This window comes from Microtus pennsylvanicus, chromosome 17 (genome assembly GCF_037038515.1).
Source record: "Microtus pennsylvanicus isolate mMicPen1 chromosome 17, mMicPen1.hap1, whole genome shotgun sequence".
Taxonomy (NCBI): Eukaryota; Metazoa; Chordata; class Mammalia; order Rodentia; family Cricetidae; genus Microtus; species Microtus pennsylvanicus.
In genome coordinates, this window is record NC_134595.1 from 11,331,567 (window position 1) to 11,345,573 (window position 14,007).

The 14,007-nt window shown below is 36.4% G+C and overlaps 2 protein-coding genes across 2 annotated transcripts in view; both read left to right on the forward strand.

Moving 5' to 3' along the window:
• The window catches only part of Spag16 (sperm associated antigen 16), an 864,135-nt gene extending 863,749 nt beyond the window's left edge, over nt 1-386 (forward strand). The window contains exon 16 of the mRNA XM_075951817.1: nt 25-386. Within this exon, the coding sequence (XP_075807932.1) occupies nt 25-200 (176 nt within the window). The 3' untranslated portion in view covers nt 201-386. The remainder of the gene's footprint in view (nt 1-24) is intronic.
• A 553-nt stretch (nt 387-939) lies between these two features.
• The window catches only part of Vwc2l (von Willebrand factor C domain containing 2 like), a 159,205-nt gene continuing 146,137 nt past the window's right edge, over nt 940-14,007 (forward strand). Inside the window, exons 1-2 of the mRNA XM_075951746.1 lie at nt 940-1,677; nt 3,846-4,314. Coding sequence (XP_075807861.1) covers nt 3,925-4,314 — 390 coding nt within the window. The 5' untranslated portion in view covers nt 940-1,677; nt 3,846-3,924. The remainder of the gene's footprint in view (nt 1,678-3,845; nt 4,315-14,007) is intronic.

Genomic DNA, 14,007 nt, shown 5'->3' on the forward strand with positions numbered 1-14,007 from the left:
CTCCCTGTTTCCATGTCTTTTCAGGTCGAGTTTTAGCTCAGGCGAGTGCCAACGGAGTAATCCATTTGCTGGATCTTAAATCTGGACAAATCCACAAACTGGTGGGCCACGAGAGTGAGGTCCACACTGTGGTGTTTTCCCATGATGGGGAGAATCTGTATTCTGGAGGTTCTGACGGCACCGTTCGATTGTGGTTCTGATCAGCAACAGCCCGCCCTGCTGCAGAGGGCATTCCCTCTAAGGTTTAAAAATGTTTCACATAGTCTGCTCCCAAGCCAGTAAGTACCTGGTTAAAACAACCAATAAATAACAGATTTGTTTTAAAACAAGCTTTGGGGCAATGTTTTATGATCCAAACTCTTACAAATAAAAATGATAACATTTTACTCATTTGTCTGTCTGTTTTTTCCCCATTATCTCTTTCTTTTTTCTCATTTGGTTATGAATTTAGAGACAGGGTATCTTTGCTAGGGGGTTGGAAGAAACAGCTTTACAATGACGCCTAATGACAGAGTAGATGAATTACAAGACATTGATTTTTAACGTTAGAGAACAAACTGCAGGAAAACGCGGCTACTTTTTTTTTTTTTAAATCAAACCCGAGCTGCAGACAATCCAAAGTTAAATTATGTATAACACAAGGAAAGTCTTTTTATAACCAAAGGGTCAAAGAGAGTCGGCAAGCATACATTTTCACAGATTCTTTGACAATGAGTGTGCTTTATCTATTAGTAATAACCAAAGACTGCAGATGGCTCAAATCTAAATGCAAGTCCCCGGAACTTTCATCTCTGCAGCCCATCCAAGAATGCATTAAGCAAAATTACATCTTTCTAATTTTTTATTGTGATTTGAATGCAAATAAGTGTCTCGCACGGAGAATCCCCCCCTCCACCTCCCAGGCTCGCATCCGCTGTATCAAGTGACTGCTTAGACAACACTCCAGCCTGGTCCGCGGAAGCAGCTGGGGGTTTCGACCAAGCTGGGCTCGGAAGCCAGTTGTTGGCGCTGTCCGTGGTGCTGAGGAATTCCCGGCTGCCGGCAGGATGAGCTCCGAATCAGCAGTCTGCAAACTGCTCCCAGCGATGACAAACCCCAGCTAAAGTTGCGCCTTTGCTTCACGTCCACAGTTAGAATCTTCTGGTGTGTGAGGAGGGATCCAGTCAACATACTGTGGACGATGCTGATGGCTCTGCCGGTGGAGTGTGCTTTAAGCTTCAGTATGCTGTTTCTGTTTGTGATCCTCAGAGCCTAGCCAAGTCACCTCTACTGCTGTAGCAAACACTGTGTAAGTGAACCCATGTGTGGAGGAGGCATAAGCAGCCAGGAAATTTCATAGAAGGATCTACGAAAATGCTAAAAATAAGTTCAACATGATTCTGCTACCGGGGTCCGGATTTCCACAGGACCAGCATTGCTTCTTGCTTTGAATTCTGAAGACAGGTCCAAAGCGTATTTCTTATGTGTGTCTGCTGTGTTTCTCTCTGGAAGGGTGGGAGACTGCTTCTTGGCTGTGTTTTGAAATGGGAGGTAGAGAGGATGGATTGCCTTTAATTCATGCCTGAAAATGCATTCTTTGGGTGACTAAAGAGGACCGGCTTTCCTAAGACATACCTGACCTTTAAGTTCAGATTGGTCTGTGACCCTCAGCACCACCATTAACCTCAGAGTGACTAGGTAAGTGACTCTTATGACATGAGTTGTATTTGCTTTCTCAAAGAAACAGATGCAGTCATTTTAACTCATATGGGTAGCAATACAGGGAGGGGAAGTTTAGCTGGGAAGTGATCCTCAGTTTAGCAGTGTTGCATTCTTATTAAAATCTTCAGGTAATGGTGTTGTCTGATTTCTATAGCCTCTCTCTTTTTAAATGGTACTAAATCACATTTATTATAATGATAGCTCTTTTAAAAATAGCCTAAGAACTTTCTTTTATTAAAAAGATATGTATTTCTCATAATAAAATCATGCTTTTGCTATATGAAGCAGGCACCCCATCCCTGCTTTTATCCTTAAGTTTACATTTATTATAACCTTGCACATTAATGCCTACCTGTGGCTTACAAAATGATCCTTTTCTGCCTGGGTCATTTTAATGCAGAATGCTGTATGTATTTCACATGGCTTTCCTTGCATGGATTGATAGATGCTGGGGGACACTGTGAGGAGGCACGGTAGCTTCCTTGTGTTGCAAGATAAACTTTCTACATATGTGAGAGATGCATAAATGTATGCTTTAATTAGTAAATCACACTTATGTCTTTCCTGAAGCTTCTACTATGTTTGTGGCCTCTGTAGTATTTAGACGAAAAGAAATGCTTTGTCAAAGGGAGCTTCTAGCTTCTCGAGTAGAATTAGAGGTTTGCATTTTCTTCTTCTGTCATGACTCATTATTTTTGATATATTTTAAGAGAAATTCATCTTCTTTATCATTTACCCAAAGGAATTCACCCAAAAGGAATTCTAATACCAGAGAATATTGAAGGAATACTAATATCAACCTTCTCTGAAAAGAGAACATCTGAATACATCACCTTCCATTTTACTATTACTAAAATTTGCATATCTAACTTAAAATGCAAATATATTCTAAGAGTTTATGAAGTTTCCTAACATCATCTTCATCATATTTAAAATTATTATAATTATATGCTAGCCTGAAAAGAAGTAGTTTATCACTGTTTTTAGTATAGTTTAGAAATAAAACAGTGAACGAAACTTAGATACCTTAAAATGTCCTACATACAATCTTACTGATATTGGCATGAAGCCAATAACATTTAAATAGATAAATGAAATATTTTAGAATAATTTTTTTTATCTCCTACTCCCAGAAATTAGTTTCATCAGAACCTTTGCATAAGTTAGCTACTCTAAATATTCAAAAGGTTCTCACTACTAACATTAATACCAAATACTAGCACCCTGGACATCTATAACAGTTATAGCTAGCCAGCTAATAAGGAATATAGTCTGTGAATATCAATTGTTTATTATTTTAAGAAAGTTTCACAGAAAGTTTTTTTCTAGCATCTTTGCCCAAATTACCTAAATGTAAATATTTTGGTCATTACCAATGAGTTATATTTTCAATAAAATGTGAATGGTGTCATATTATATGGAATGAGTCAACTTCAAATAACATCACATGACCAATAGAGCTTGGCTGCTACAAAAAATTTTCTGGCCCACTAGGAGCTTATCTCCCACATAAAAATAAAGATGTGAGCCATAGTATAAATGGCTTTGCTTTTAACAAAGTAAATTTTCTTGTAGTAGTATTTATGTATGCACCATGATTTGTTAAACTATTTTCATATTCAGAGTGTTTCAAAATCTAGATTATGGGCAAGAGAAAGAAAGCTTTTGTACTGTATCCATCTCATTTAAACTTGCATCCAACTGTTTTGTTTTTAATTCCCTTTTTTAGTTTAATGTTTCGTCTTAATCTCTTTTTATGCAGATTATTATAACATCTATAATCTACCACACTGATCCATCCAGTTTAAAGAAAAATATAGATGTGGTTTCAAATATCCTTGGCAATTACTTTTTAAGTTTCAATAAGACCACTTCTTACAATGTACAAACAGCTAGACAATTGTAATTCAAAGAAAAATTACAACCTAAAGGTCCTAAGTAAAATAACTCCATAAATGACCTTTATTAAAACCTATATTACCAAAATTAACTCTTCAAACTTTTGGCAGACAGTTGGATGAATGTTGTTTATTTGAAGTCTCAGTGTCTTCCAAACTGAGCCCATGCAAATAATTTAAGGTGGGCCTATTGCATCTTTATTTACTTTACGTATGTCAAATTATCTTTTAAATATTTATTTTCAGCCCACCCCCTTACATTCCCATGGAAGGAGCTGAGTGTATTTAATATTGGGAGAACAGCCAGAAGCCCGTGAGGAGGGGGATGGCTCTTCATATTCATGAAGCTTGCATACTTCTATTGGTCATCCCTGGATTGGTCACTTCTGCTGCCATCAGTCACGAAGACTATCCTGCTGATGAAGGTGACCAGGCTTCCAGTAATGACAATCTGATCTTTGATGACTATCGAGGGAAAGGGTGTGTGGATGACAGCGGCTTTGTATACAAGTTGGGAGAACGGTTTTTCCCGGGGCATTCCAACTGTCCATGTGTCTGTGCTCTAGATGGACCTGTTTGTGACCAGCCGGAATGCCCTAAAATTCATCCGAAATGTACAAAAGTGGAACACAATGGATGCTGTCCCGAATGTAAAGAAGTGAAAAACTTTTGTGAATATCATGGAAAAAATTACAAAATCTTGGAGGAATTTAAGGTATGAGTTACCCTCCATATTTATTGAATTCTAATTTTTACTGCATAACAGTAAAGCTGGGAAACATACAAGAGCATGACTCTAGGTAGCAAGAGTAGCACCATGACTGACAGATGACCAGTGTTAGTTCACCGCTCAGACTCCCATCGTAATCTTCAGCTCATGTTTAGTGTCTTTTCATTTTTAACCCTTGAAAAAAATCCTTCTGTGTTTTTACAAGATATGATTTTGGAGGGAGATTGTTGGAAGATATACCTGTCAAATTAATCTTTCTATTCTGTTAGTTTCTTGACTTATTAGTTTGTATTTGGAACGATTTACCAATGGCCTTGGCATATTTGTTTGCTTGTAGAAATGTACATGCTACAGAAGGACTCAGAGCTGTGATCTCAACATTGAGAAAATGCATTGGGCCTACTTGTTATAGGGCAGGGCTCTAGCTCAGCTCTCTGCTAATCAGATGTCTTCCTTACAAGACTTCCTAGAGAACTGAATTTATCATGGACATTAAAAAGAGAAGTTAACTTTTCAATGACATATTTGTTTTCTTTTCATCTTGTGGAGCTTGTTTTATTTATTCTTAAGTTCTCTTTTCTCTGACGGATAATTTTAGTTAGAATGTTCTAAAAGCCACATGAGTCCTGGGGAATGCATTAATGCATCAAGAATATCCTAGTTAATTGTGGACAGTTTGTGTGTCTAATGTCTTTCATGATGAAAGCTTAATATTAAAGGTTCTATTTTTATCAAAGTTCTGTGATATGGTTCTCATAGGTAAAAAAAGAGTTATAGCTGGTCATAGTGTGCTGTTTATTTTTGAAAAAAGAATGCTTAGTTTTTAGACCTGAATTAACTTTTCTCTCTACAAAATGAGATAATGCCAGAAGTCAGCATGTGGGAGAAAGATTTGAACTGATTATCACTAGGGCCTTTGGTGTACGGCTGTTTTATGGTATTCAGGCTATTCTGGGCCATGAGTTCAAACTTGCGCTAGTTTATAAAAGAATGCCTGACTTTTTTCATTGCAATATTTTAGCTATAAGAAAAAATAGATTTTGAAGATTATATCAACTCTTTTATGCATTATTCTACACTATTCTCTTTAATGCACTGTAAAATTATTTGTTGTGAAATGTTACAAAGTAAAAAGCTAGAGAGTTTAGTAAAGCTACCCTAATAGCAAATGACAGTTAAGCACATGCTATCATATGCTCAATAATGACAATATAGTCTTTAAAACATTATATACACTTCATCATTAGCTGGTTTTATTTTAAGGTAGTGAAAGGAAATATAGTATTCAATATATTATGAACAAAATATGATGAACATTTATTATGAACAAATCAGTGACAATTAATTTTAATGTGCACATATAGTTAAAGTAGAATTTTATATAAAGAATATCTAGCCCACATCAGAAAAATCACAGGAAATACAGTTTTTGATAGATAGAATTTGGTAATCAGCACTTAATATATAAAAGAATTTAAATGGTTTATGAATTTATTCAAGTTATCTTCATCCTTAAAATGTTATAGTTACTTACAAGATTTACATAAACAAAAATATAACTTTGAAGCTAGAGAGATTCTTCAGTGGTTAGGAGCACTGGCTGTCTTCCCAGAGAACATGAGTTTGGTTCTCAGCACCCACATGGCAGATCACAACCATCTGTACTTCCAACCTCAGGGAATCCGATACCCTCTTCTGGTCTCCTCAAGTACCAGGCATGTATGTGATACACAGACATACCTGAAAGTCAAACACCCACACACACAAAGATAAACAAAAATTTTAGAAGGTAAATGTGTTACCATTTCAAACAACACAAAAACCTCTAAACAAAACATTGATTATTCTTGTGCTCCTGGTTATAGCTCTACCATAGCAAAATCTGTCATGTAACATCCCTTAATAATGAAGCACTTTTATATATCTGTGCCAACGGATTACTAAATATATTTTTTAAAAAAACATATTCCATTTTTTTCACAAAGACTTGAGTACAAAAATCTGAAGATATTATCTAAGACAAATTTGTTAAAATGAAGAATAAGACCAGGAAAGTTTAACTTATCCTCCGACCCAGAAGTCCCCCATTTATTTAACTTATTTTGTAATACTTCCTTTTAGCAATTCAATCTATTCAAATTCTCAAAGCACTTTTCTATCAAGGTCAGAAACAGCTGGATTCGAAGCCCAAATTCCTCAGTGGGATGTAAGATCTGAGCCACAGTAGTAAGACCATAAAATAGTCATTGTAATGATTAGTTCCCTTGTGGGAGATGTTGGAAATATTTAATGAAATATAATGAAGTCATTAGGTCCAGGACAACCAGAACATTTAGGAGTTGAACAAATGGCTGTTCTCTATTCTCCGTCATTCTCAAATACACAGGGATTTACTATATGTTCTAAATTCTTCTAAATCTTCAGCAATATTCTATAATTGAAATCTAACCTTAAAAGCATTTCAGATGAAGGACTATTTTTATGTTGTGCCTGCCCATGTCTTCCATCTTCATTATATCCCATTTGTTGTCAGGAACAAATAGCTAGTTTTTAAAGATTTATGGAACATTCTTAAAATCATATATGAGATATTCTTTACAATAATATATTCATCTATGAGCATTTGTTATACTCCTTGATATTAAAAATGTAGAGTCACTCATTTTGGAAATCAAGGCATCTAGAAGTTAAAGTGCTCACAAGAAAGGCATGATTTTCTTATATAGTTCATTAAAACAATTTTAAAAAGTTTAAAAAGAAAGAAAGAAAGGCATGATTGATGTACAACTCAAATGAAAAGAAAAGCAGTCAAAAGTTGAGTTGATGAACCTAAATCTGGTGGCGGCACACACTAGTAATCAGCATTTGCAAATGGGAGGCAGGAGGATCATAGGTTCATGAGGCCTGTCAGCTACACAGCGGAAGCCTATTTCCCCAAGTAGAAATAGAGTTTCATGTATCACTCTACAGTCCCACATGTGCCCAGGGTTTATGGTGTGAAAGCTTACCAACATAGCATCAGGCTTGGGAGCCAAAAGCTTTTTCCTTCAAGATAGTCAATGGTGAGGTTGCCTTTTAAAAACTGACTACAGTTGATCTGGGCACATCAAACTTCCAAAGGAGAACCCTCTGGAGCAAGGTTAGCGAGACTGGGGAAAGCCAGGCCGGAACAGGATGGAAGTGCATGCAAAATCAGAGGCTGGGTCTGACTTCATTGATGAGAGAGAAGTAAATGTGTGTGCGCTAATGCTGCATAACAGCAGCTAGGACAGGGTACCGCAACGTTTAAGAGTGGATTTAAATATTCTTTCACTCCCTGAAGAACATCCGGAAAGGAGGTACCACTGCAAATTTTCAAAATTACAAACATTCCTGGAAAAGAACAGACAAACAAAACTACTTTTCCCTTTCTAATATAGCTCTCATTTATGAAGTTTTCAAAAACATTTAAAATTTTTAGACGAAAATATTAAAACAATTGGCATGGTTGAGGACAACGGAGTCAGAAGCGCTTTTCAGAGTGAAGTCTAACTTCTTGCTGATAACTAGTGCGGTGCTTTTCAACCTCCCCAGTGCTGCGCCCTTCACTATAGTTCTGCCTTCCAGGGGCTGTGCCCTTTAATACAGGTCTTCGTGTTGTGCTGACAGCCAACCACAGAATTATTTTCAATGCCACTTCATAACTGTAGTTTTGCTACTGCTTGAATTATAATGGAAATATCTGTATTCCCAATGGTCTTAAGTGATCCCTGTGAAAGGGTCATTTGACCCCGGGGGCCGAGAACCCCAGGTTGGGTGGGAACCACTGATCTAGAGTTGTTTCATCAACCTTTTCAAATCCTCCACTGCCGGAAACTTTTTCCCTGTGCTTTCACATATGCCATTGTGCATGGAGGGGCACAGTTTCATCATAACTCACTTGTCTAAGGCCCGTTTTGATCATCTGCTAAACAACTTCAGGTAAGAAAAACCAAAGCATCAGTCTGTAAGTTTACTTACCAAACATCGTACAGCTGAAATTGGGGAACCTGGAAGCCTGCCCATACAACTGCCCTCATCTCTTCTTGACTGCCTCTATCACATTATAATAATCCGTGTAAGAGAGAACCACCTGACCCTTCTATTAGAACCCACTGTTTCTTCCATCACAGGGAACCATTTGAGACTATGAATAGTGGTTTTATTTTTTTCTCCTTTATCCCTACCCTAAGAATCATGCAAACACCACAATAGACATTCACCACCTTTCTTTTTGTAAATGGGATAATGAGCCAGATCATGATTGAAAATATAAAGTAAAGAGATTAACAAGCGTGCCTTCAAATGCCATGGCTCTATTTCAGCCTCTGTAGGTTTAGAAAGAGCAGTCCCCAGGCAGTCAAAAATGACCCCTACTGTTGCCAAGTGTAACATCCATTCTCAACTTACTTCTACTGTCTGGTGTCTCTCTCTGATGCTTCCTAGAGCTAGTTTTCAATATGTCTTCATCTCATCCCTCTAGGGTTTTAGTTGTGAGCTCTCATCCCAAGTGAATGCCAAGTTGCACTTTAATCTTTTCAGATCACTAACTTCAAGTACAAATTTATCCCACGTACATGTCGTACTGGGAAGAGTCATGCTCTTTGTAAAGGCTGTGAGAACCTCTTCCAGTTATTGATGAGTAGATTCCTCTCTACTCTGTGGAGAACTCTAAATTCCCCAGTGGTCTGATAACATTGTACTAAGATGAACATCACTGCATAGCCAGTTCTCTTATCTTTTGTTTTGATGTGCACTCAGCCAATAAGGAATCCGAACCCACTTTTAATAAACAAAGTTGGTAAGTAATAAGTTATGACAGCATAGATAATGGTGGATGGACATATTGATTGGAAGCTTAGAGATCTGTTTCAGCTCCAAGCATCACCACCTTATTCTGCGTGGCCCCAAAGAGAGATAATATTTTATTTTGCAAAGTATTTTTTTATAACTCTCACTCTGCTAGATTTAGCCTTGGAGGATATGTCTTTATTCTTTAAAACTTGTACTAATTTAGTTTCAGGGCATACACCGAAGGTTAGACCACATGCAGCTGAAAGAGCTGTCAGCTTTAGCATAGCCTGCTTTACTTTGAAGTGATTCTCTGCAGTCAACACTCAATGCCCCAAATTCAGGATTCAGTTTGTCCCAGGTTCTTCCTTCCCTGTTGGGAGTTACTTTTGTACTATTCCTATTAGTGGATAAGACACTTGATAAGACCTACCTCCTATTGTTATATTTGAATGATTTTAGTAGAAACATTTTCTCTGGTATACATTTTATGCCTGTTGTTAACCTTCAACAACAACAACAGCAACAAAACTTATTACTATGCCATGGCAACCTGTCTTGTTTTTTTCCCTGAATTTTGCACTTAATTTTTAAACCCTCATGAATTAATCAGAGGTAATAAAATTATTCAACACTCAGAATATCTTACCAAATCATCACATCTATTAAAATAAAAATATGGATACCAGTTGAGTTTTGAATTGTCCTAGCTTGTCAATGGGTATATTCACAAGGAGATACAGATTCCAGTTCCATCATTAACTAGTAGCCCATCATTAATGCCTAATTTATAATATTTGAGCTATTAAAATATTTAAATGGGAAGTACTTTTTTCAAATTTAATTTGAGGGATGTGTTTGTTGCCATGTTATTTTTCAATATGGAGAAAGAATGGGGACAGCCTGTTTGTGGATCTAAGAACCAGGTTTGTTAAAGATGAGGGCAAACTAAAGCTGAGGGAAAATGTTGCTGAGGGATCTGATTGGTGCAGCCTTAAAACTCAGTTCATCTCCTACCAACCAGCTCCTACGAATGGCACGGGAGCTAAGGAGCATTTTGATTTGCAGGATATACCTGGCCTTTCAGCATGAATATTGTCTTCAAGAGAGTTAAGGAATAGCTCTTCCTCTCTAGTTACTACAGAAAACAGAGTGAGTCTTTGCAGCTGCCTCCCCACAGCACAGCTTCAGAGGCAGAATAGCCTGTTCACCAAGGATGTGTGTCTTTGTAATTACAGACCTTCTCAATTCTTTATAGTCCCTTACCAATTTCAGAGATTAAAGAAAATTTTATGAAAATGGTTTTATGAAATTAATTGTGTCTGTTTTTCTTATGAAAATGTGCTTAGCATATTGTGTCTGTTGTTTGTTTCACAAAATATGCTAAGGCTAGGAAAGAGATTAGATTTTTTTTTCCAAAAAAAGGTTCTTAAAAATTCCCGAAACAGGAGAATAGACTTTTATGAAGACATGGTATTTAAGTGTGTAAAAATATCCCCTTTGCAGTGAGAATCCATCGTCTCGTCTTTGTTTTTGGAATATAGTCCTCTGGAGTGCGGGTGGGTAGTGTGCAGGTAGAGGGCATGACAGCTTCTCTGCTCACCCAGTTAAATTCACTACTGTCCTTCCTACTGGGAAATGTTACTATTAATGGTCGTAACTGTGTGATAAGTATGACTTCAGAGATTTGTGACGGGATGTCTGTGCCCTGTGCACACGGGGAGGCTGGTGTTTGATTTGTAGCCACTTCTGAGATTTGCAGAGTATATGACTGTAAGTAGCTTACTGGGGTCAGCCTTGAGAAGTCTGAAGTCATCACTGCCCAGTTCTGATTAATAAAACAGCAGCTCAAAAGACGAGAGAATGTCTACTTGGTAACTGCTCTTATAGATTCAGAGTCCAGTTGCATATATTAAGTTTGCCTATTTTTAATTGCGTTTTACTTGCCAAAACAGTGCAAGAGATTTGACAAACATCTTCTTCTCTTTCCTATGTCTTATTTCCTCTTAAGTCTACACATTTTGTTCTAATTTTTCAGATTAATATACATATTCTATGTAGTCTTCATTGAAATTGCTGCATTATTGTGTGTGTGTGTGTGTGTGTGTGTGTGTGTGTGTGTGTGTGTGTGTGCATGCATGTGGGCATGCAGATGTGATCTTACCTGATATGAGATGTTTCTACTTGAAGATAAGGTGAATTTTTTATTTCTACTCTTTAAGGTACCAACCAAATTTTTAAAATTTTATTCTGTTTCCTTGTTCCTTGGTTTATCTATGAGGCAGTAAAATGTGTTTTATGAAAGACAGCACAAGAAAAACCTATCAGTGTGTTTTTTATTTGTGCTTGTCTTAGCTCTTGAGCAAAGGCTTGAGGCAAACCAGCAGGAGCAGATGGAGATTTCATTGGGCTTGCTGTCTCAAACAATAGCTCTTATTAATTGAGAACCTGCTTAGTTTAAAGTCTGCACTTTGGACTTTATCATCACTGCTGATTAGCATCAGTAATTTCATTCTGACACACCTCTATTGTTGCTCTGCTTGTCTCTAGTACGCACATAAAGCACATCACAATAAAGTTATCTTCATATGGGTTTAATGACATCATGAAAAGAATGAAAAAAAAACTACTAAAGGGCCTAAGAAAGCCATTCACATCCTTAAGAAGATTTCAGATGACCTTATTCCATGCTATTAGGAAGTTGTCTAAAAGGTACAAAGTGCACTGAATGAAACTCATTATTTTCTCCACATTATTCCACCTCACCGTGAAGTCTTCTTGATCTGTCTATAGAATCAAAATAAAAATGTCATTATATATGTCTGTTAACAATAAACACTTTCAAGTAGTTGAAAGGTATAGTATTACATATCAATTTATTAATGACAATTCAAAAAGCATTATAATCTTATAATCAGGCATGATGATGTATGCCTGTAATCCCAGTGTTTAGAAGGCAGAAACAGAAGAATCAGGAATTAAAGGTCATCCTCGTGGACATAGTCAGTTTGAAGCCAGTCTGGAATGCCTGAGACCCTGCCTAGGGAAAAAGAGGGATGGGAAGATGACTTAGTGGTTAAAATGCCAACAGAGTAATTCTAAAGATAGGAGTGTGGACCAGAGAACCCATGGAAACTCTGGGTGGGTGTAGTGGTCTAACCAAAATGCCAACATGTAGGAGGTGAGGACAGGGGATCATGAGAGTACTCTAGCTACCGAAATTAGCCATATAAAAGAGTTATGGGTTCAACTAAGAGACTTTTTCCTCAAGGAATAAAATGAAGAACAATCCAGGAAGACTCTACATACATACTACACATATAAAAACACATATACACATATCATACTCAGCACACACAAATGCATGCAAAAAAGTACTTCTCTTATTTAAAAAATATTTGGGTTTGAGTTTTAAAATAATTTCTCTACCAGACATCTTACTCTATTTTTTGAGCTTACATGATTTTTTATAAAAATGGAAGTTTTATGGTATATATGTTAAATTGTATATACAATTGTATGTATACATATATACAATTACATGTACATATACATATATACATACACATGTGTGTAGATGTGTATGTAATGTATATGTGTGTGTGTGTGTGTGTGTATATATATATATATATATATATATATATATATATATATATATTCTGCTCCTAGAACTTTTGTTTCATAAAACAACACTTATAGTTTGTTGAACCACTTTTTGAAGGAATAATAACACAAAGACTAACCAAAACTTCATGGAAATGAATAAAGCCACAGCTTATTAGTTGCAAAAGCAACATTAATATAGCACTTTCCTGTGGTCTTTCTGTCACATTTTCCTACCTTCACATTTAATAAGAAAATTCAAGCCAATTGGCGTCATCTTTTCCAATAATTATGTTTTATGCAAAGATTTATTTCAGCCAGTTGTTTATAGAAGTGTGATTTCAAGGCTTGTGACCACAGCAACTCAGAGTTACAAGTACACAAGAACAATAAGATATTGGTACATCCAAAATCTATCTCTGATTTAGTATGAACACACTTGTGAAACAAGCCTAAGTTTGCAAAGGCTGTGAGAAACGGGAAGTCTCTGCTCTAAAAATGAAAACTTCTGTAATTAGACCAAATTAAAATTGATTAAATATTTGTGTATGTATTAGATTTAATGTTTAAATATGTTACTACTTAAAGTATTTAAATATATTTATAATATCTACATATATATTAGGCTCTATTTATACTTTTAATATATCCAATTTTATATCAGGAAATAATAACAAAATTAAAATAAGTGCTCTTGAAATATATTTTGATAATTTTTAGACCCAGAACCAAATGGGGACGAGAAGGTGTTGTTCTTTTTTTTTTTTTTTTTTTTTTTTGTTCTTTTAGGAGCAAAGCTCTGGCTCTCACTAGATGGGAGGAATGGCTTTTGAAAGAGGGCTGTCAGAGCACACAAATGCCTGTAGCTCCCTGGTGCTAGAGACGGATTGCCACTGAGCTGCCCCTAGTCCATGTGGTTCTTCTCAGTACAGCCAGTCAGTCCCTTAGGATGATATGGGGCAGACATTTAAACTCCTTGACTTCTTCAACTTTTCTCTTAATTTTTAAGTTGTTTGAATCTCAGAAGTGATACAGAAACTTCCCAGATGATTCAGATTTCCTGACTTTGAGTATCCTTTTAATAATGGGGACTTTCACAGACTATCTTATTATCAGCTCTTGTGAAACTCTTAGCAACAGTTTCCAATATTTGTCATATGTCTCCTGAAGTCAGAGAAATGATGCATCTTGAAAGACCACTTGGAAATGCCCAGTGTGCAATGGACTACTGAGGTAAATAGACTATCTTTAAAAGGTCTGTTGGAA